Genomic DNA, 22,268 nt, shown 5'->3' with positions numbered 1-22,268 from the left:
AATGGAGAGGGGTTATAGAGGGACTTAGACAAGGAAAAGACTGCAGGGCATTTCTCATCGCCTCGCTGACCTACAAACTCTTCTCCATTAAGGCAAGAGAGAGGAAAAGCACCGCAGTTCCCTCAATTCACAATTTTAAGTGTCCTAACTTAATCCTGAAGTTGGGAGCCCCGTCCCCTTCCCATCCACAGGATTCGGATGACAGCTCAACCTCAAGTTCCCCTCCCCCTTCTCCGGCCCAATGGAGCAGGTGAGATATCCTCCCCTTTCGACCTCCACCATCCCGTCCACACTCCCCCAAAACCTCCAAATGAGAATCCGACAGAGGAGTCGCCCAGGCCGCTCGGAAGCACGACTGCACTCCCCGACCCATCCTCCACACTAAACTCGCCGAGGGAGGAGCTGATGGATCTCACCAAGTACAGGGGAGCGTAAATCTTCAGGGACTCCTCCAGAGCGCCCCTGGTGATCTGCACGAAGGAGACCCCGCAGGAAGGGTGCCAAGTGTGGCCGATCTCGTAGCAGTTATGAGGGATGGACTTGCTGAGAGCCGCCATGACGGAGAGCCGCGCGGAGGGGCAGCGAGGGGTGCGCGGAAGCTCCGAGGGAGCGGGCCCCGAGGGAGCAGAGCGAGCACCCAACCGCAGCCGGCGCGCGGGGCCCGCTGCTTAAGGTGCGGAATGGAGGGGAAAGGTCACCTGAACGGGGTTACTCTGGGCCAAAGTCCTCGGATGTTGAGCCCTCGGCGTATCGCAGCCCGAGGGGGCGGGGCGCGCACCGAGGAGGCGGGGAGAGGCGGAGCGTGCGCGCGCCCGGCCCCCCGGAGCCCGGGGCGGCGCGGGGAGCGGAAGGGGTGAGAGCGTGGCTCGGGGACGCGCCTGTCGCCCCGCGGCACACGTCAGCCCCTAGCTGGAGCGCGAGCCCTGCAGCGGGTACGCATTGGTAGGTGACTTGGGTCCCGCTGTGCTCCAGTCTCTGTCCTCTCAAAGTCCTACCCAGTAGAACCGAGGGCAGTGGAGGAAGGGGAGGAAATGTCTTTGTTGGCGGCTGGGGGAGAAGACGGTGGCCAGAAGAGAGCCTGGACAACCGTCCTCCTCAGAATTGCCAGCTCCCCTTCCCTAGAGTGCCCGGTAGCAAATGGCTAGGGCTGCCTACTGGGAGCAACCGCACTGCTCCCGGCTGCTGCGCTTTCTGAGTTCTGTGGTGTCCGAGAAGCTTGAAAAATCTATGAGCCAAGTGTATACACTTCCGGTGTGGTGAAAGGGCAGTAGGACACTTGGCCATCAGTTGGCATAACAGCGGACCCGTGTGACCTATGAATCATTTAAGCCCTCTAAATGTCAGCTTCCTCCCCTCTAATAACACAGTGTCTTTGGAATTCTAAATTCTATAGTTTCTTAAAGCAGCAGCTTGCTACCTTTAGAGGAATCCCATTCTCATCTGCCCTTCATTCATTCCACAAAGTCTTACTGAGCACATACTATCTTTCCAAGCGCTGTTCCAAACTATTTAGATTCGGATGTGAAAAGGAGGGTCAAGGTTCTGGCCTGAGTCTTTTTCCCCTCCCACTCCCACGGAGCCTGAGCTGCTGTAGCAGCCCCTGGCATCGTGGTTTCTGGCGTTACTAATAAATGATGATGTCAGTGAAGTTGTTAATGAGAATCTTCTACACAGGAGGAGATCAACAAAAAAGAAAGAAAGCAGTTCTCTCCAGTTTAAGCAATGGCGAAAGAATTGTAGAGAAAGCAAAGCAGATTTTGGTGGATACTTGGTGATACTGTGGAGGATCGGTACACATCTTTTGTGAAGTTGTTGCTATCTCTGAATGATTGCCAATTTGCTTTGTATGATACCACATACTGAGAGTCTGAGAAAGAAGACCTGGTATTCAAATTCTGGGGTCCTGTAAGTGCACCTGTGCAAAAGAAGATGATATACGCTAGCTCTAAACATGCCTTTAAAAAGAAATTTACAGGTATTGGGGCGCCTGGGTGGCTCAGTGGGTTAACCCTCTGCCTTCGGCTCAGGTCATGATCTCAGGGTCCTGGGATCAAGCCCCGCATCGGGCTCTCTGCTCAGCAAGGAGCCTGCTTTCCTTCCTCTCTCTCTGCCTGCCTCTCTGCCTGCTTGTGATCTCTGTCTGTCAAATAAATTAAAAAAAAAAAAAAAGAAATTTACAGTTATTAAACATAAGTGGCAAGTAAATGGTATGGATGATACTAAGGACCATTCCTCACTTGGAGAGAAACTGAGAGGCAACATAATAGTCTCACTTGAAGGAAAACCCTTATAAAGTGAGAGTCAAATGCCATCTGAATGTTAGGGAACTTCCAATTCTCCAGCTCAGTCAATAGGAATAATGTTAGGTTTTGTTCTGTCTCTTCCCCTTCTCAATGGGCCCTTCTAAGCCAATGAGTGAAGGAAATATCATTCATTTAAGCAGCCTATCAGTGATTGCTATTAGGCTGTTTCATATGGTTACTTTTACATAGAACCCAAGGACTGCCTTCCCATCATATTTTAGCCAGAACAACTAGCTATGTGCCTCCCTTGAAGCAAGCACTACAATGAACATGACTGTCAATGTGAATAACTTAGGATACCGCAAAGTGTAATTGAATGCACGAAAAGTATTATCCACTTGTTAGAGGGTAAACTTTATTCAGTATTATTTATAGCTGCACTTGACTGCAGTTCTGTGAGGCTTTAGCATTCATACACCTGACCTTCCTTGGCAAGTTTATTTTTATGACATGGGAGGACGGATATAACACCATGCATCGAAAGCACCTTTTTGTGATGAATTTAACCCCCCACTCCCAAGAGGAATGCCAATTAAGTATGTTAACTGGGGCATCAACTTCTGGTACCCAATGTTCATTCTTCTTAAAAGAAATAGCTGTTATTACTGCCTTTTGTTTTCCATTAAGTGCACAGTACTGAGTAAGGATAGCAGTTTTGTTTACCATGGGAGTCTTACAACACTAAAGATATTTTGAATATCAGTCATGATGGCAATTTCTGTATAAAAGAACCTCAAATGGAACATTATTTTTAAGACCAAACTCCCCATCGTCACAAAAATGGCCACACTGCAATAAAAATTATAGCGTATCACAAAAAAGGAGGGGCAAATTTTCTATTCTCATAAAGCTAGCAGTCTAGAGGGGAAGATGAGAAATAGGCAAGAAGACTAAACAAGATAATGGGTATGACTGTTGTAATAGTAATATAAGTATAAATAAGATAAGATAGTTAAAGGAAAATCAAAGAGGAGTATCATTGATGAAAAGCCCAAAATAACATGGTGAAAAGATAAAAGCTTCTCTCTCTCTCTCTCTCTCTCTCTTTCTCCCTCTCTCTCTTTCTCAGGTAAACATAAGCAGTCCTAGACTAAAACGGTGGCTCCATAACCATCAGGGAGCTCAGACTCCTGACTTGTTCTTCTGCCACATTTACCTGTGCTTTCCAGCCTGACTTATAAGATGGCTGCTCCATCTTGAGTCATGACATTTGCTGGCCAGGAAGGCCAGCAAAGAGGAAGAGAGGACACACTTCCTCTCTTTCAATAAAAACTTCCCAGAAGACCTATGCAAATTACTTCTCCTTACATCCCATTGGCCAGAGTTTAGTCACATGGCCATACTAAGCTGCAAGAGAAGCTGGGAAATGAGGCTTTTTCTATTGGTTGGATAATGCCTAGCTAACACCTAGGGTTTTATTGCTGAACAAAATGTTAAGAGCAGATACTGGGGACAACCAGAATTGTCTGCCATTGTTCCATGCCTCTAACTACTCAAATTTCTGGGTACATTCTTCTTCCCACAGATAAACATACCCTCCCCTTCCCAAGGGGGCCAACCAAAAGTTACATACAGTTACCCCATCCTATTCAAAGTTCAGGACCTTTCCTAGGAACAAGTACAGCTCTCCTGATCAGATCATCTCCCAGCTTCACATACCCCATCTACAGTGGCAGGACAGGAAACAATTAATCACAATTTTTTTTTAAATTTCCAATTCAAAATATGACAGGATAAGAAACACAGCATAAAACTTGTCCACAGAAATTACAGGAATAGAATGCAGGTTCATCATACTTAATTTTAATAATCCATCCCTGAAAATCTGATGGTCAGCAGGAAAATGCTAAATGGGGGCCTAACTTTAAATGGGAAAAAAATGTGTTACACATCAATCCCAAAATTCCTATCATGTATTTAGAATAAAGTAAAATACCAGATGTAAGTAATAAACTATCATTTTGGTATATACAATCCTTAAAAAAATGGCAAGCTAATTACCACTTCATATAGCTGCTAACTCTCAATTGCTCTCAAATATAATAGTACATGTAGTTGCCTACATTATGTTTACCATGTAACACAACGAATACATATCAATAGCTAAGGAAATTTTTAAATTACAATTAAAAGCAGGACATTGGGGAGGGTAAGTGCTATGGTAAGTGCTGTGAATTATGTATTCACAATTGTGTGAGATTCACAAACCTGTACCCCTGAAGCAAATACTATATTATATTATATGTTAATTTAAAAAAGAACTTTCAAGAGAAAATCACACACAAACATTATATTATGTCAGAAGTACTTGAGAGGGACAGAGGGGCGGGGTACAAGTTGGATTGTTGTTTGTGTCAAGATTGTGACATATTTTGGAGATGGGACATAAGTGTCTTTAGATATTTTGTCTATGCTTAAAATATTTCACAATTTTAAACAATAACAAAACATGAAAGAACAAAGACAGTACTTTTGTTATTTATAATTTTTTGTATATTAAAAATACCACCTTAAAAATTCAAAATTAAATAAATAAATAAAAGCAGGCAATTACTTTCAACTAACTGTTAAGAAGGATAGAAGAACTTAAGAAGGAAAGAACACAGTTATTACCATCACAGGTGCCAAAGATGACAGTGCTGATGGGTTGGATGGTGGAAGGCAATTTCAGGCAACTGTCAGATTCAAAGGAATGGAAACAGTATTATTCTCTATCTTTGCTGGTGCTACTGTAGACACTCTAGGACAGGAAGGCATTGACAAATCTCAAGGAGGATCATCTGTGCTTCAGGATGAAAAAGTCATGTGTTTTGAAAGAAAGGCTGCTCATCATGCTACCAGTATGTTTAAGGGTAACGTTACATGTGCTATCTACATGAGCCATTTATTGTTTTAGGCTCCCTAGGAGCAGTGGTTGGCTAGAAATTCTCTTGGGCCTTCACTGTTGCTTCTTTCCCATAAAAATGGTTTTAGGATTCTTCAACAAGATGAAGCAAAATGTTCCTTCAAAGTAGAAGCAGAGTGAACAAAGGATACAAATCTGGACATTTATGGCTAAATTCAAAGGCTTTGAAGACATTCCAGGCTAAAATTTGTTGCTTTTGCAAGATTCTGCCTTTGAAGATGTCCATAAAAAAGAACGGAAGAGCTCTTATGATTTCAGGTGAAGGATTTAGCAACACTGAGTTGGTCAGCTTTACATGCAGTCATTGTAGACATGCGTATCAGGCATAAACACAGTGACAAAGCATAGCCCAAACTAAGTATGACACTGGGGTACTTCTTAACTCCAGCAACACTGAGAAACACACTCCCTTTGTTGATACCAGGCAAGATTTTCAAAATAGCTACATATGATTCTGATTTTCTACCAATTTTGGTTACAACAGAACTTCACATTTTTCTTTAACATCATCTTATTTAAAATATTATATTCCATTCTTAAGGTGTAAATATAAGTTTTTGCCATATCAACATTGAAAGCTGTTGCATGGAGAGATCCTTACGGCCTTTCAGCCCAAGCAGGTACTGCTTCTGCCAACATAATTCTCTAAAAATTTGGAGGATTCTTATATATCGAATTATAGCCACCCCATTAAAAAAAAAAACCACACCCACAAATCTCTTTGAGACAACCACTTTCCATCTTCAGCTGAGAGTTGAAAAGCAGTTTGAAATTGTCTTTAAAATATTGGAAGCCCTTTTATCAAGCTTAGTCTAGGAGAAAAATTAATTATTTCTACAATTTTTCAGCTACACCCCAGATTTAACCTTCGCCTTAAAACAATTCCTTACTTTCAGAATCGTTTACCATCTGGAGATGCTCAGAATGAAAAACAGCTTTATTTTTGAACCCAAAGATCCTAGATTCTTTATATTTCCCTAAATTTCTGCTTACAAATTGGATAGTTCTTTTTATTTCATTTCTCTCTCTCTCACCACACACAGTTTTTAAAAAAATTAATTAGCCCTTTCAACATTCTGCCTGGAAATGTGACCCAAATGCACCAGTTTGTTAGAAATAGTTTCTATTTCCAAAAACCTAGCAGGCATCAGTGTTGCTAAACTTTCCTCTACTACGTAATGGAGATCTCCCTTTTTCTCCAGTCTCTGAAAAGAAGTTCTGCTCTGTCCTTCAGGCCTTCAAGAATGCCACAAAACACTCTCAAAAAAACCTTACAAAAGATTCAGGTACATGGTCTATAAGATTCCCAATCTCTCTATGAGTCTGATGATGTCATTAGAACTTGCGTACTGTGGCTAAGGACTCCATCCTCTCCCATTTCGATCTCTTTCCACTCCCACTGCAAAATTTGAAAGTAAAAGACTTATGATTTTTCCTTGATAGGAAAAACACACAATCTACACATACTAGGAGTAAATATATAAATGGAATGCCTCAAAGGCCAGCCACATTATCTAAAATGTTAGACTGAATACAATAACAAGCCTAAAAAGAAAAGATGATGGATTGATACCAAAAAAAAGGAGAGCCACTGAGGCAATCTGGGCTGTGCCTAAGGCAGTGGAAACTATAGGTCAGGAACCTCAGGTATTCTGGACCCACTGACAAAACTACCTTTACTGTGAAATGGATTCACAAGTGCTTTCAGAAGGACGTCATTGAACATTTGATTCTGCTAACTAATGCCCTTTTTCTACAAATAGGTGTACCAACCAAACTTTTATTTTGGTTTGACCCATGCAGGTCTGTCTGAAGTGAGAGAAGGGGCATGATCATGGCAACACAGATACACTAGTTTATAGAAGGAGGGGTTTTCCCTCCCCATAATTTAATAATTTGACATTTTGATTTATACATTCATTTATAATATTATTTTGTGTCACTTAGCCTATGAGAGACAGAGCCTTCCCTGGTGTGCTGATAAACCAGGTTTCTGACCTTGGCAGTTTGTGGATGATAAATCCTGTATTAACCAAGAAAGATTAGGATGTGCCGAGATAACAAATATGCCTCTACATCTCAGGGGATTAAAATAAGAAAGGATTGTTTTGTGCTCACACAAAGTCCAAAGCAGGCTGGCCAGCAATTCAGGGCAACTTTCCTCCAAGTAGTGATTCAAGGTTAAATGTTCCTCCATCTTTATTGGGCCTTCAATGGTTGCTTTTTTCTTCATTCCTTTCTTTCTTTGGTGTGTGTGTGCATAATTTTTAGTTGTTGTACATAGTAATGTATAAAAATTTAAGTGTACCACTTGACGCATTTTTACATTTGCCCTCCCTCCTGAGACAACTATCCAGAAGAACAGCTTTTTCATTACATGAGAAGGCTTTCTGGTGCCCTCTCGCAGATAATACACCTACAAACAGAAGTAACCACTATTCTGGCTTCTATCACTATAGCTTCATTTTGCCTTTTCCTCAAATTTACATTAATAGAGGCAAACATTTTTTTTGGTGTCTGGGTTTTTTCACTCAAGAGTTTGTGCATGTTGGGGCACATATTTGTAGTTCATTGATTTTTGTTGTTGTTGCTGTGTGATATCCTATTGTACGAATACAGTACAATTTTTCCATTCTAGGATATTTGGATTATGTCCAGTGACTCAATGTCCAATGATTCTTGTCAAGGACTCAAAATGGCTTATATTACTTCCTCCATCCATTTCCAGAACCTATTTACATGTTCCCATCCTAACTTGAAGGGAGGATGGGAAATGGAGTCTTCCTGTGGGTCCAGAAAAAGAAGATGAAATAAGATTTGCTAAGTATCTCCCACTGTCTCTGCCACAAACTCCACCTCCAGTGTCAGACTACCTGTAAGACAACCAGCTAATCTTAGTTGATTCTCTTTCATGCTTCTGGATTTCATGACCCTTTTTCTTCAAATATTCATTTATGCAACTATATTTATCCACATGTATATGGTAATATGGATATATCCATAACTATACACCTGTCTTAAATGAACAAATACAAGCTGATCATCATCATTTACTATACTGGACTGAATATGTCCCTCCAAAATTTGTATGTTGAAATTCTAACTCCCAGTATGATGGTTTTAGGAGGTGGGGGCTTCTGGGAGATGATTAGATCATGAAGTGGAGCCCTTCAAAAAGGGATTCGTGCCCTTATACAAGACTCCAAGGAGTTCTCTTGCCCCCACTGCCCCTTGAGAATGCTGCCAAGGCACCAAATATGAGCCAGAAAGTGTGTCCTCACCAGACCCTGGATCAGCCAGGACCTTCATCCTGGACCTCCAAGCTTCCAGAACTTCAATTAATAAATATTTATTGTTTAAGCCATCCAGTCTATGGTATTTTCATTATAGGAGCACAAAAGGACCAATACACATTTAAATGTTAAGTAAAACTCCTGCTCACTGTAAGCTTCTTGAAGGGGACTTCCACTTTGGATTCTTCTGGATTATATTCCGTGCTACATAGCATGACACCTTGAACATTTAATAAAATATTGAGGGAATAAATAAATGAAGACTTTGGTGGGAGAGAAATTTTAAAGCACTCTGTCCTCTTTTTAGAGGAAAATCAAGACAAATATGGAATACTTATAATTTCTTATTTATTTCCCTATTTGTTTTGGGTTTACTTGCATAGCTCCCTATTAAACTTTCAGTTCCCTGGAGGCAGAATCCATTCCCTATTTGTCATCAGTATAGTGTGTTCTGCACCTAGCATACTCGTGTGAAAATGTAACATTTTGAGGGAAGAAATAACTGACTCCCATACAGTAAGTTTGGTTTATCACCCCAGTCTCCAGTTTCTAGAAATGGACCCTTTTTAAAATATGAGGACAATATTAGCCTGACTTTCACAAAAATATCCATAAGCTCCATAATTCTGGAACACTGACAAATTGCCATTGTTCTATAATGTAATTTATTTGAGCCTAGACACTTGAATTCATGGGAAATAGCTACATTCTTATTGTCTTTTCACCCCTTGGGCTTCAATTTTCCTTAATTTTATTCTTTCTAATAAATGATTATTATTTTTGATAGAAAAAACAAAAGCAAGAGGGGAGTGAATCACTTTGTGTTCTGCCTAGCATCCATGTAGATTACATTATTTACCCCCATGCACAGCGTCTACTCCTTGCCCCATCTGAGGCCAAACTTGGCCATCATGTCCTATTTGTTGACCCTAATGAGACGCAAACAATTGTTCATTCTGGGATTTAGCCACATCCAGAGAGTTCTTGCTGCTATTCAAGTGTGTTCTTCCTTGGAGACGTACATCTTTTTCTAACTGTTCACAAGTCCTTTGAAAATCCATGCAGGACGTGGGGTAGCGCCATTTTATTTTTCTTCGTGAAGATTCTACTGCTTTTCTCTTAAACCATATCTTGTGAAACTCTGGCACTCTAAAAAAAGCCCCTGCAAGTGCTTTGAAGGCAGGGACCATCTCTTTTGGTGTCAGATACACTTGTAGCAGGTTGTTGTAATCTTTTAAAATAAATGCTATTGTTAGCCTCCCTGTGATTGATATCACCCATTTGCAATATGGAGATATATTTTTGCTTAAAGTAATTTAGGAAATTAATATATGTCAAGTGCATTAAGTTCTTCAAAACTGCCATTTCCCCCAAAATAGATGCAGTGTCTTTAGTGCCGAACCCGGTCTTTAGTACATAGGCACTCTCAAGGGGCTGCTGAATTAGTGAAATACAATTTAAAAATATACCTTCACGGGGCTCCTGGATGGCTCAGTTGGTTAAGCCTTCAACTCCCAATCTCAGCTCAAGTCTTGATCTCCGGGTTGTGGGTTCAGGCCCTGTGTTGGGCATAGAGACTTCTTTAAAGAAATAATAATAAAATAGGGGCGCCTGGACGGCTCAGTTAAGTGTCTGCCTTCGGCTCAGGTCATGATCCCAGGGTCCTGGGATCCAGCCCCCAATCGGGCTTCCTGCTCAGCGGGAATCCTGCTTCTCCCTCTCCCACCCTCCACCCCCGGCTTGTTGTTCCCTCTCTCACTGTCTCTCTCTCTGTGGCAAATAAATAAATAAAATCTTTTTTAAAAATTAAAAAAAAATAATAAAATATATTTTGTATATATGTACCTAGGCACTGAAAAACATGTATGAGAATACACAACAAGTAAAGGCATTGGGATAGAGTTCTTTCGCTTTTTATTTTACATATACCATATTATTTAATTTATACCCTAGTTATGCTTGCATTCAAACACTTCCTTCTGATTTTTTTGGTTTTTGCTAGAGTTTGTTTTAGGTCATGAGTGCTAATTGTTGTAAATCTTTTTAAGTCCAAAAAAAACCCAGCATTATTTTACCTTCATTCCTCCTAAACTACTGGTAATCTGGCTATGAATAAAATCATAAATTCAAAGTATATTTCTCCTGAGTATCCAAAAATTATTTCTCTATTGTTTTCTTGCATAGCACTGTCAATTACATATTCAGTGTTATTTTATTTAATTTTTTTATAGGTTGTTTTTCTTTTTACTTTGGTAGTTTTTAGGGTTTTCTCTTTATCACTGATGTTTTACTACATGTTTCTAATTAGGTTTATTTCATTTTTTTTAATTATTCTGCTAGAATTTAGTGAACTACTTTAACCTGAAGTATCAGTATCAGGTCCTCTTTCAATTCTAAGAAATATAAGTATCACATTTTCTCTGTTTGGGGGAATTCTCCTGGAAATTGTATTAGACCAGAGTTTTTTTTTTTTTACTTGGGGTCTGTTGATAGAATTCAGGGAAGTCCATGAACTTGGACGAGAAAACAATTTCATTTTTATTTCCATTAATCTCTAACTGAAATAAAATATCTCCCATCACTTGAATGGAGACAACAAACCACAGTACTTGTGGTATTATCACCAGTAGAAATCAGATATTTTCATATCATATAATTGTAGAAGTTATGTCAAAAATCATAGTAAACTATCAAATCTTGTTATTTAATTTGCTAATATCAATATATCACAAAATTTTAATATTTGATATTGCATTTCAATATAATATCTTTTATAATCTTAAGTATTTTATTTTATATATTTAAAGGTAATATTCTGGGAAGGTGCTATGGTCTGAATGTTTGTCTCCTCAAATTCAATTGTTAAAATTTTAAGGCCCAGTGTGATGGTATTAGGAGATGGGGTGTTTGGAAAGAGCTTAGGTCATGCACGTGGAGCCCTCATGAGTGGGATGAGTGTCCTTATAAAAGAGACCCCAGAGAGCTCTCTTACCCCTTCCACCCGCTGTGAGGACACAGCAGGAAGGTACCAGCTAAGAAATAGAAGAGGACCCTTAAGAGAACCATGTGGGCACCTTGATCTTGAATTTCCAAGGCTTCAGAGCTGTGAGAAATAGATTTCTGTTATGAGCTACCGAGGCTGTGGTATTTTGTTATAGAAGTCCAATCAAATTTAAGAGATAAGGGAGCCACAGTATTCACTATGCTGCTGAAGAGATCCATGGCAAAACACATGTTTAAAACACTTGCATTAGATCAATGATAAGATCTCCCTAACACCAATGCCTTTTTGTTTCTCTTCCCATTTCAGTCTTTCCATCTCTTCATCTCTTTGGTTAAATTAGAGCTAGAAGGCCTCCAGTCAGGGCAGCACATGACCAAGAGCTGTAGCTTTGAGAGGCGGGAAGCCTCAACTCCCTGCTCTGATTTCTCATTTGTTCACAGCTTCTGATCCACAGAAAGTTCCTTCCTTGTTTTTGAACATTTACTAAAATCTATAGTTTATGAGTCTTACAGTTTTGGTGAGGGAGGGAGAAAAGATCAGTATGTACTCCATTTGCCATTTTAAAGCTGTGTTGCATGTATTCATTTACATTTAGAAAAAAGAGAAGAGGCAATGCTACATTCTTTCCCCTTCTGTTATTATGATTATTTTATACAATATATAACATTAGAATGAGCTCTTACAAGACTATTTTACAAGTGAGAAAACTGAGGGTGGTACAGGATAATCATTGATTCAAAGTCATGTAACCAGTTAATAATAGGGCTGGGATTAGAACTCAAGTCTGCTGGCTTCTTCTGCAGAGTTTGCTCTTCTATGTTATCTTAGGACTCATCTCTTTCCTTTCCAGAAGCTAATGGCGCTGATGTTATAAACTACGGTCTAAAAAAATCATTTTGTATTTGTTATCATACATGTGGTTCTCTCTGCCTAAGACACTTTCAGTCATTTAGTCAACAAATATTCTAGAACATTTGATGTGTGCCCAATGCTGGGTGCCAAGCTTACGACAGTGAACAGGACCCAGTCCTTACCCACATGGTTTTTAGGGTCCATCCAGTAAGAAGGGGATCTGTAATATCAATCAAATACTGAATTCCCCTCCCCTTCTTTTGGTGACCCTCTACTCACCCGTTAAGAAGTTTTCTAGATTTAGTTGCTCTTTTCAATGCTTCTACAACACATAATTCACACCCGTGTTTTTAACTGAGAATAGGCTTTTTAGTTTAATATTTTAGTTAACTCTGTTTTCTGCCAACCCACTCACCTCTATCCATTAATCGGGTGGTAACGAATTCGAGGGCAGCTTTGCTCATTTATCTTGATAGCAGCTTCAGGACCTAGCCCAGTGCCTGCCACACAACAGGCAATAAGGATTTAAATGGCTGGAACTGAAATCAAGAAAAAAGAATGGAAAGTTCTCTATGACTCCTTTTCTGTATACTGTATATATGCACTATACTGTGTTTTTAAAATTAAAAAATGGCATCCCCCACTGATGATTTTGAAATTCATGATTGGCAAAATCCATTTTTATTGTTTGGGCGAGTGGCCAATAGAAATAGAAATAGAAATAGGTGTGAGCACTTGCCAGCTGTTGATAATTATAGAATCCCAAAGTCCATTCAGGAAAGTATGGAGAAAATCCACCTTTTGCTTCAATTTATCTGAGCTGACAGTCTCCATCACCTAAACCAATTAAAATCCACACCTCCAAACTCATTTAATTCTGCATGACCTATGACTATAGAAATTGACTCCCTAAAGAATCTCAGTTTCACAATTTGGCTAACTGTAATTCTTTTACCTTTATAAAATTCTTTTTGAATGACTGTTGACAAGCCAGGTACCTAAGGTTGAAGGAAAAGAAATCAAAATGCATTCCATATTTATGTGGCAGGGAAAGGGCTGTATAGCCTGGTTGGAGGAAGCAGTTTCTCCTCTATCCTCACCTCAGAGCTTGGACTCCCCAGTGAGTGAGACCCTTGGAAAGAAAAGAGACCTCCAGAAACAGACAACCACATAGCACTTTTAGCTAGAACCCCAATAAAAATGAACCTAAGATTTTTGAAGGCTGGGGTAGGCCGAGTGGTTTGAACACTGTGATTTCAGATCTTCAGGTAGTTTTTCAAGAAGGCAAAATTTCCATCTATTTCGAGGCAGATTCGTCCTTGGTTTGAGGAGAATTATCTAAATGGACAGGGTTAGATATACTAACATTGAACCAGAACTTTTTCTGGTATGGAAGTTTGACAGTTGTGACTCCAGAGATCTAAACTTTTCTGCATAATAATATTCCAAGTTGCCTTTATTATGGGCAGAGCTGCATCTCTGTAGTTTACGACTCCTTTGGAGAAATATTTCCTTTCAGGTGTGGGTATAGACACCACCAGTCTATATGGTGTTGTTTAGTTTAGTTGAGGTGCTACTACTTCCTGTTAAAAAGCTTCTCACAGAAGACTGGGAGTAAAGATTTAAGGGAATACCAGGAAGCTACAGTTCTGGGTTTTTTTTTTTTAACCTCCTGTGGAAAAAATGTCATAAAAAGAAATATGGAGGCAGTGCCTGGGAAGCAAAGTCTGTTAAGCATTGGGCTCTTGGTTTCAGCTCCAGTCATGATCTCATGGGTCCCAGGTCATGCTCAGCGTGAAGACTGCTTGAGATTCTCTGTCTCCTTCACCCTCTTCCTCTGCTCCTCTCCCCATTTGCTCTCTTTCTGTCTCTCATAAAGTCTTAAAAAAGAAAAAGAGAGAAACAGAACTTGCTAAGGCTAAGTACGAAAAGACTGGCTTGCTAGTATCTCACATGTGGTAATACTCACACACAGACTTGGGCAATGTAGTTCACTGGATTTTTTGCTTTTATGTGATGATCTCATAGAGACCATAGGAATGAACCTGATTCCATGGTGAGCAGGGCTGGGGTTTCCTCAGAGGATGTGGACAGGGAGAGGGCCTGAGACCACAGACGCCACAGGAAGAAATGTGCTCTCCTCCTGAGCTTCTGGAGATAGGGGCCTGGACTTGCAGAAGGGCCAACTCACTGGAGGTCACCCCCAAAGGGAAAAGATAGCCTAAGCCCGGGAACTTGGCCAGAAGGCATGTCCAGGTCTTACAACTTATGTGTTGGCTTGTGGACACAAAGCGCTCAGAAATCACAGCCATCTTTAAGTTTATCGGTCTTATAATGCCTTCCTCTTATCCTCCATCATTCTGTAAAATTTTACTAAATGTTACAGTCTAGTCCCTGCAATGATGTGGGAAATTAAAGGGTCTGTGTCTACCTTTGGGAACGTTTAGTGAAGGCAAGAAAAGCCTTCTCTTGAGGCCAGCATAGCCGTGGTGGAGTTGTAGGAGGGGAGAGGTCATGGGGAGGTGGGGATGGGGATCGGCGCTGAGCGCTCTAGAACCACAGAGGCGGCCCAGACAGTACGGATTTGTGGAATGCAGGAGCAGCTGGGAAGCGCAAAGGCCTACTTGTGGAGGAGTCTCATAAAAGATGAAACTTCCTGTCATCAGATAAGATGAAAGACGGAGCCACGGTTATTTGGACATTACGAGGTAAACCTGACCTCATTGTTAATCATAGTCTGGTGAGGTCTGGGAGACTGGGTACACACGTCTGGAATGCACTATAAAACGTAGTCCTTGGGGCGCCTGGGTGGCTCAGTGGTTTGGGCTGCTGCCTTCGGCTCGGGTCATGGTCTCAGGGTCCTGGGATCGAGCCCCGCATCGGGCTCCCTGCTCCGCAGGAAGCCTGCTTCCCTCTCTCTCTCTCTCTCTGCCTGCCTCTCTGCCTACTTGTGATATCTGTCTTTCAAATAAATAAATTAAATCTTTAAAAAAAAAAAAAACGTAGTCCTTGTATCTTAGTAACCTGTTTAACGTAAGTTTGCACAATACAAAAGCAGGCCTGACTTGGGTTCCCAGGAGAACCTGCGGAAGTCACACTGATCGCATTGTTTTATCCACTCGTTCCTACGTGATGACGTACGTGATGATGTACGTGATGACGTACCGGATACCAGCCCGGGCCAAGCAGTGTGATAGAAACCAAAGCAGATCCACTGAAATGCTGCTTGTAGAAACTGCTGCTTCATGTTCAAGGTAGAATTATGATCGCACATTCAACTCTTCCCAATGGATGAGACAATGACTCGAGCCCCCTTGTGCTAGATTCGCGTGGAAACCGGTGTCGCTTTCTTAGGGTCCCTTTCCCCTCTTCTGGATCTTTTAAGAACCCCGGAAGCTATACACCGACCCTTTAGGCGGTGCATTTGATTTCCCCTTCAGGCTAACATATGCTCTGATTTCCAAACATCCACACTACTCCTTGAGGCCTCAAGGTCAAGCAATCAGGAATTAGTCCCCCTACTGGTGGCCTGGCTCTGCCACTGCTGCACAGCTCAAAGCGCTACCTCCACCAACACTGCATTCTCTCCCGGCCACGATCAACAGGGAATGACCTTTGCCGGATCTCCCGATCTGCAGGCTTGAGCGCTCAGTGCTCTCCATCCAGCGCCACCGTTCCCCTCCAGCCCCACCCGCGGTAATAGGATGGTCCACTCACATCGGCTGTGAAACCCCTGCCATGCCATTCTCGGCGGCCTGCCAGAGGCCAGCTCCCTTTCCTTTTCAACTGCGCTATGTGCATGCTCTGCCGGACAACAGGCCCTTTCAAGCCCTCAGTTAGAGCAACTACCTAGGAGGTCTCCGAGGGGGCTCCCGGTCCTCCGCTGGCAGCTTTGTTGACCCCTAGACATCAAAGGTCCTTCCTTGGCAATAGGATTTAGAAACCTTTATCTGACCACCTTCCTTACGCACAAATACCATTCACAACTTTGATCCTAAATGACACACCGTACATGCCTTGGAGAGAAGGTTCAGGGATGAATTTTACTATTTCACAAACTTCTCTAAACCTAAGAGCTGCTTTTCATAAATAAAGACATCCAGGCTTTACTTCTGGAGATTCTATCCGATGGGCTTCAGGTTGGACCTAGGAATCTGTATTTTTCCCAACATTCTCATATGACAAAAAAGTTCAGGTGTGGAGGGAAATTCCAAGTGAGTAGGTATCCTCACAGGCAGTTTAACCCAGTAGTTTCTAATACTGAACCCGAGATCACCTTTTCATCCAACAGAGCTACCGTGGACTTACCTGGGATTTTTTTTTTTTTTAATTTGGAAATAATCTCAAATTTACAGAAAACTTGTAAGAAGACTACAAATAATTTTTTTAAAAGATTTTATTTATTTATTTGACAGATCACAAGTAGGCAGAGAGGCAGGCAGAGTGAGAGCATTAAGCAGGCTCTCCTACTGAGCATAGAGCCCAATTCGGGGCTCGATCCCAGGACCGGGAGATCATGACCTGAGCTGAAGGCAGAAGCTTTAACCCACAGAGCCACCCAGGTGCCAATAATTTTTTTTCTGAACCACTCAAGTTAGTTGTTAACATGGTGCCCTAGCAAATACTTTAGTATTTCCTACAAACAACGACATTCTCTCACATAACCAAAGAAAACCCATTAAAATGAGGAAAGTGAACATCAATAGGTTGCTATCTTCTACTCCTCAGACCCCATTCACGTTTTGTGAATTGTTTCCCAAAAATCCTTTCAAGTAAAAAAAGAGTGTAGAATCCTGTGCTGTGTTTATGACATGTCTTTTTATTTCCTTATTCTGAAAATTCACGTCTTGCCTTGATTTCTGTGACCTTGATATTTAAAGATTCCGGGTCATTTATTTTGTAGAATCACCTTCAGTTTGGTTGTCTGAAGCTTTCTCATGGCTCGATACTGGCTATACCTCAGAAAGGAACGTCAAAGAAGCAATGCCACATTCTCTCACTGTGTCCCATCAGGTGGCCCACAATTTTGATTTGTCCTATTACAGTATGACTATTTTGATCACTTGATTAAAATGGTATCTGTCAAACCATAAGAGACTCTTAATCTCACAAAACAAACTGAGGGTTGCCATGGGGGGGGTAGAGGGTGGTGGGGTTATGGACATTGGGGAGGGTACGTGGTATGGTGAGTGCTGTGAAGTGTGTAAACCTGGCGATTCACAGACCTGTACCCCTGGGGCTAATAATACATTACATGTTAATAAAAAATAAAAAATTTTATAAAATGGTATCTGTTAGTTTTGTCCACCATGAAGTCATTCTTTTTCCTCTCTGTAATATGTTTTTATAGGAGAGAAATTTAAGATTATGTAAATATTCAGTTCCTTATCAAACTTTACATTTTTTCATTTCTTTCTCTCAATATGTATTGAAGGAGTCCTATTTTATCCAACGAGTTATAACCCACTACTATCATTACTTATTTTGATGTTCAGACTGTCCCAGGTATGGCCAGTGGGAGTTCCCTCAAGCCAGATCCTGTGTTCTTTACAAATGTCCGCATATTCTCTGAGCACTCCTTTTTGGGTTTTTTGGGCATAAGATGTCCAGATTCATTTTTTACTTTTACTGCCCCAGCATGGAAGTCTCCCAATCCTGCAAAGAACTCTGGTTCCTTACAGAAAGCATGATGTTCAGTACACTCTTTGCAACTGGGGTGGGGCTGCTCCCAAGCCCTTCAAGTGAACAGAACTAAGATGTGTGTGCATGCGTGTGTGTGTAATATTAAAGTATTTTATACTAACATTGAGATATCTATGTATAAATGTACACATATACACACACATTAATGTACATATATACACACATATATATTCATACACATTTGCACATATGGACCATTTATTTACATCTATATTGATTTCTGTGTCTATTTCCATCTTGAAAACCACAAAAGCTTCCCATGACAATCTGACACCGTGGAGTCATTCTAGTTTTCTCCTGTTCCATATTTGTAACTGTCTGATGCTAAGAGACTTTTCATCAATAAATGTACTTATTTATTAATTTTTTCTTACCCCAGTCCCCAACACCTATATAGTTCCCTCCTTATGCCTCTGGGGCTCTGACACTTCCAAGCAGGAAGACGTTGCATAGAGACACCACCCTTCATCTTGCTTGGACACCCCACTGGAATGAATCAGGCTCTGATGCTCCTTCCCAGGCCACCACGGCATCCTGCTCTGTGTGACTGCCCTTCCCACTCTGCTGCAGCTCTGACATCCATACCACACCACCTTCCTACCCAGGGACACTACTCACCCAGCTTAGGTTCTATTATTCCACCCTGGGTCTCCATCCCCCCTGCCCACCACCACTATGGATACCCACATTGTCCAGTTAATAGCACTGGACTGGAATGTTCAGGAAGGAAAACAATGGGAAGAGGAAGCAGAAGATATAGAGGAAGAATCATCTGGGAGATCCTGCATTGAAAATAGCTATAGTGGAACATCAGTACCTGTGTTCTTAAATGCTCCCTCAGGAGATTCTGATAATGCCCACGTTTGGGGTCCACAGGATTTACAACTCTTACACTGGGAGAGGCTGAGGAAACCAATCCTATTAACTAAATATTTACTAGGTGCTGTTCATCGTATTAACCCTTGAGACAGATAAGTAGAAAATAAGCTACTATCCCTGCCCTGGGCAGCTGACAATCCAGAAGAGGGGAAACACTGAACTAGCATAGATGGAGTCAACTTGTGGAAATGGGGATATGTTTAAATGCTATGGGAGCAAAGTAGAAATTAGGAACTCTGTCTGGGGAGTTGGGGAAAACTGGGTTTTAGAGGATAAACAGAAGTTTGCCAGGAGAAGGGGAGGAGGGAATGTGTAGCAGAAGGAAGTGCTTATTTAAGGTAAGAACAGGTAAAAGCTGGGATTGTTCTTAACACAAGAACCTGCCATGAACATTATCCTTTGGGTTGGGATGTGAGTTAGTTGTTCAGATCAGTCAACAGCATGTTGCCTGTTGGTTCATCAAAGCAGCCAGTCAGTCTTTGAGGGCAGTACCAAGAAACATGGTCAGAGTCTTACATGAGTCAATCTGTTAGAAAAATCAATAATGACAATATTGAAAAATTTAAATATTCCAAGGACCATACCATGTAGAAAATTAAAATCCCCGCCTGCATCTCCATCTCTCAGAAATATTCCATCTCCCACACTTACCCACAGCAATAATTTAGTATATTTTTCTTATGATTTTTCCTATGCATACACTACCAATTGTGTGTGGGTACATCTACATTTTTCCCCAAAATAGAACTTAGGATATTTGCCACTTAAACTTGCTACTTTTTTTTAAAGGAGTTTTATTTATTTATTTGACAGACAGAGATCACAAGTAGGCGGAGAGGCAGGCAGAGAAAGAGGAGGAAGCGGGCTCCCCGCTGAGCAGAGAGACTGATGCGGGGCTCAATCCCAGGACCCTGAGACCATGACCTGAGCCAAAGTCAGAGGCTTAACCCACTGAGCCACTAAGGCACCCTTAAACTTGCTATTTTTAATATAACATTTCTTGGATAGACTTCCATATTAGTACATAGAATTTTACCTAGTTATTTTTAAAAATATATTTTTCTGGGTGCCTGGGTGGCTCAGTGGGTTAAGCCTCTGCCTTCGGCTCAGGTCATGATCTCAGGGTCCTGGGATCGATCCCCGCATCGGGCTCTCTGCTCAGCGGGGTTCCGCCCTTTCTCTCTACCTGCTGCTCCGCCTACTTGTGATTTCTATTCACATAAATAAAATCTTTAAAAAAATAAAAATAAATTTTTCCTTTACTGTAATCGTTTTTCTTTATGTTTATTTACACACTACTTGGATAAAATGTCAATGTAAAAATGGGATAGATGGGTACCAGTGGTGTGCTCTTACCATCTATTCACACTTCCTTTCTCAGAGGTAACCGTTGTTGTCTCTTGGCATATGTCCTACTTGCTCTTTATTCATTTACACACACACACACACACACACACACTCACTCACTGTTGGGTGGTGGGTTTTCTTTGTCATAAATGGGATATGTGTCAGGAATTGCCAAATTTCAAAGGCTGAAAAAACACACAAGAAGGACTGCAATCTGACCATCCTTCCATGCCCTTTTCCCCCTCAAAGCCCTCCAATCTCACTTGTATTCTAGCCACTGCAAACATATCATTGGCAATGGGAGCCAAGCCACATTAAAGAAGAAGGTGCATCAATCAATCAATCAATCATCAATCGGTAAGCTCTCCATGGGACAGCGGACTGCCCCTGCCCTGCCCCACTCTCCTCTTGTGGCTTTCACATTACAAAAGTGAGCTGAGCACAAACAGGTGGAAAAGAGAGGAGAGTAAAGGCTGCTTGGGACCTTAAGTGTCTGGGGCTTTAGGTTTTCATACAGCTCTCACTGGGACTCTAGACCGCTTTGCCTCTCGTCGCCAGCGGGATGGAGTTTGAAGCATGTATGATCCTGGAAAACGTACAACTGAGCAAGGTCTAATTATCACTGATTGGAAGAGAAACGTGCAATAAGAGCCAACTGGGATTGAACTCAAAGGCGTTTTGAAAGTTTGCTTCAGTGAGTTAGAATTGCAGCCTTTTGCCCCAAATTTCTCCACAAAGATTCTATAGGCATTTTTTAAGCCCCAGAGCCCTTCACTAATGTTATTTGAGGCAATTTTATGTATCTCTAATTGTAGATTGTTTGCGAACTCTTGAGCAAGAAATGATCTCTAAATCCCCTTGTGTCTACTGATATTTCAAGGTAAGAGAATGCTCTGGAATCTTTCCCATTTTCCAAGTGTAATATTTTCCAAAATAAATGTTGGAGTAACTGCAGGGTTGATACCATGTGAATATTTTAATTCACACAATAATATTCTGGAGTTTATGGAAGCTTGGCCTCTTTCCAGGAGGTCTGAAAGTCCAAAAGTTGGCTGTTTCTTCTCAGTGGGAGAAAAGGTGGAGGATGGGAATCAGGATTGGTAAATTGGAGAGGAGGTCACAGGCTGAATGGCGTTAAGTAAGGGAAAGTGCAGTGCAATCTTCCGTGGGAGGAAAGCCAGTTGCACAAAGGGGAAGGACTGGTTACCATTAAAGGCTTCAAAATTAGGGCCTTGGAGAAGAATTGAATGGGAAAGTTAACAACCCCTTGTTTCTCTTCCTCTTTTAGATGATGGAGTTGTAATAAGATCCAGGTGCAGCACTGGGATATCGGAGATCCCCATTCTAGTCTGGTTAGAAACCCCCCAAACTTTCAATGTTTGTGATTCAAATGCCTCCTCTTCCAAGGAGCCTACCCTGATGGCCACATTGCAGTCATCAGATGACATCACACTGTCAAGACGACCTGTTTCCTCATCCTTTCCCCCATAGCCTGGGAGTTTCTTGAGAGCAGGATGTGAAAGGCACAAATAATTATGTGCTGAATGTTGACTGAATGAGCCTCTCTGGCCGGAAATAATCCCTCCTACTCTGGGCTCTCTTGGTACTTTACACTTACCTCACTGATGTAATTTTTTTTCACAGTCTACCTTGTACTCTCATTTCTGTAGAATTTAGCTCCATTATCAGAGTCAGAATTTTTCTGCAAGGAAAATGAGATAATGCATGTAAAGCACTTGTGCCACATCTGCTGAGTAAATGATAGCTATTATTACTTGTGTAATGAGATGGCTGGAGGAGAAGAAAATACATCTTATTTTTTAAAAATAAGCTTCAGAAAATCACTTTGAAATAGATCTTTGTTCTGTTTTGCAAGAGTCACTTTATTTGCCTTCCTCAATTACAAGAGACCTTTCGCAACTACAAGAGACCTACTGCCTGGAAAGAAGGCAGTAGTCTTAGTCTAGAAATATCCATTCTTT

General features: G+C 41.3%; 1 protein-coding gene and 1 pseudogene across 5 annotated transcripts in view; one reads left to right on the top strand and one right to left on the bottom strand.

Moving 5' to 3' along the window:
* TMEM135 (transmembrane protein 135) overlaps positions 1–22,268 on the bottom strand; it is a 316,110-nt gene that overhangs the window by 252,974 nt on the left and 40,868 nt on the right. The window contains exons 2-3 of one of the 5 annotated variants that reach the window (XM_059412370.1): positions 12,773–12,896; positions 9,971–10,060 (exon numbers count right to left, since the gene is read on the bottom strand). The exons of 1 other annotated variant lie outside the window; for it this stretch is intronic. Coding sequence is in view for 1 of the 4 variants with exons in the window: in XM_059412361.1 (XP_059268344.1) it covers positions 417–557 (141 nt within the window). In the remaining 3 variants the exon portion in view is untranslated. Of the gene's footprint in view, positions 1–304; positions 361–416; positions 786–9,970; positions 10,061–12,772; positions 12,897–22,268 lie in introns of those variants that run through there. 3 more of the 5 variants (XM_059412361.1, XM_059412380.1, XM_059412391.1) reach the window with 3 other exon arrangements.
* LOC132018223 (cofilin-2-like) lies at positions 1,638–2,293 on the top strand (annotated as a pseudogene).

This window comes from Mustela nigripes, chromosome 1 (genome assembly GCF_022355385.1).
Source record: "Mustela nigripes isolate SB6536 chromosome 1, MUSNIG.SB6536, whole genome shotgun sequence".
Lineage (NCBI taxonomy): Eukaryota > Metazoa > Chordata > Mammalia > Carnivora > Mustelidae > Mustela > Mustela nigripes.
The sequence above is the reverse complement of the archived record's forward strand: the minus strand, read 5'-3'. Positions and strand labels throughout refer to the sequence as shown.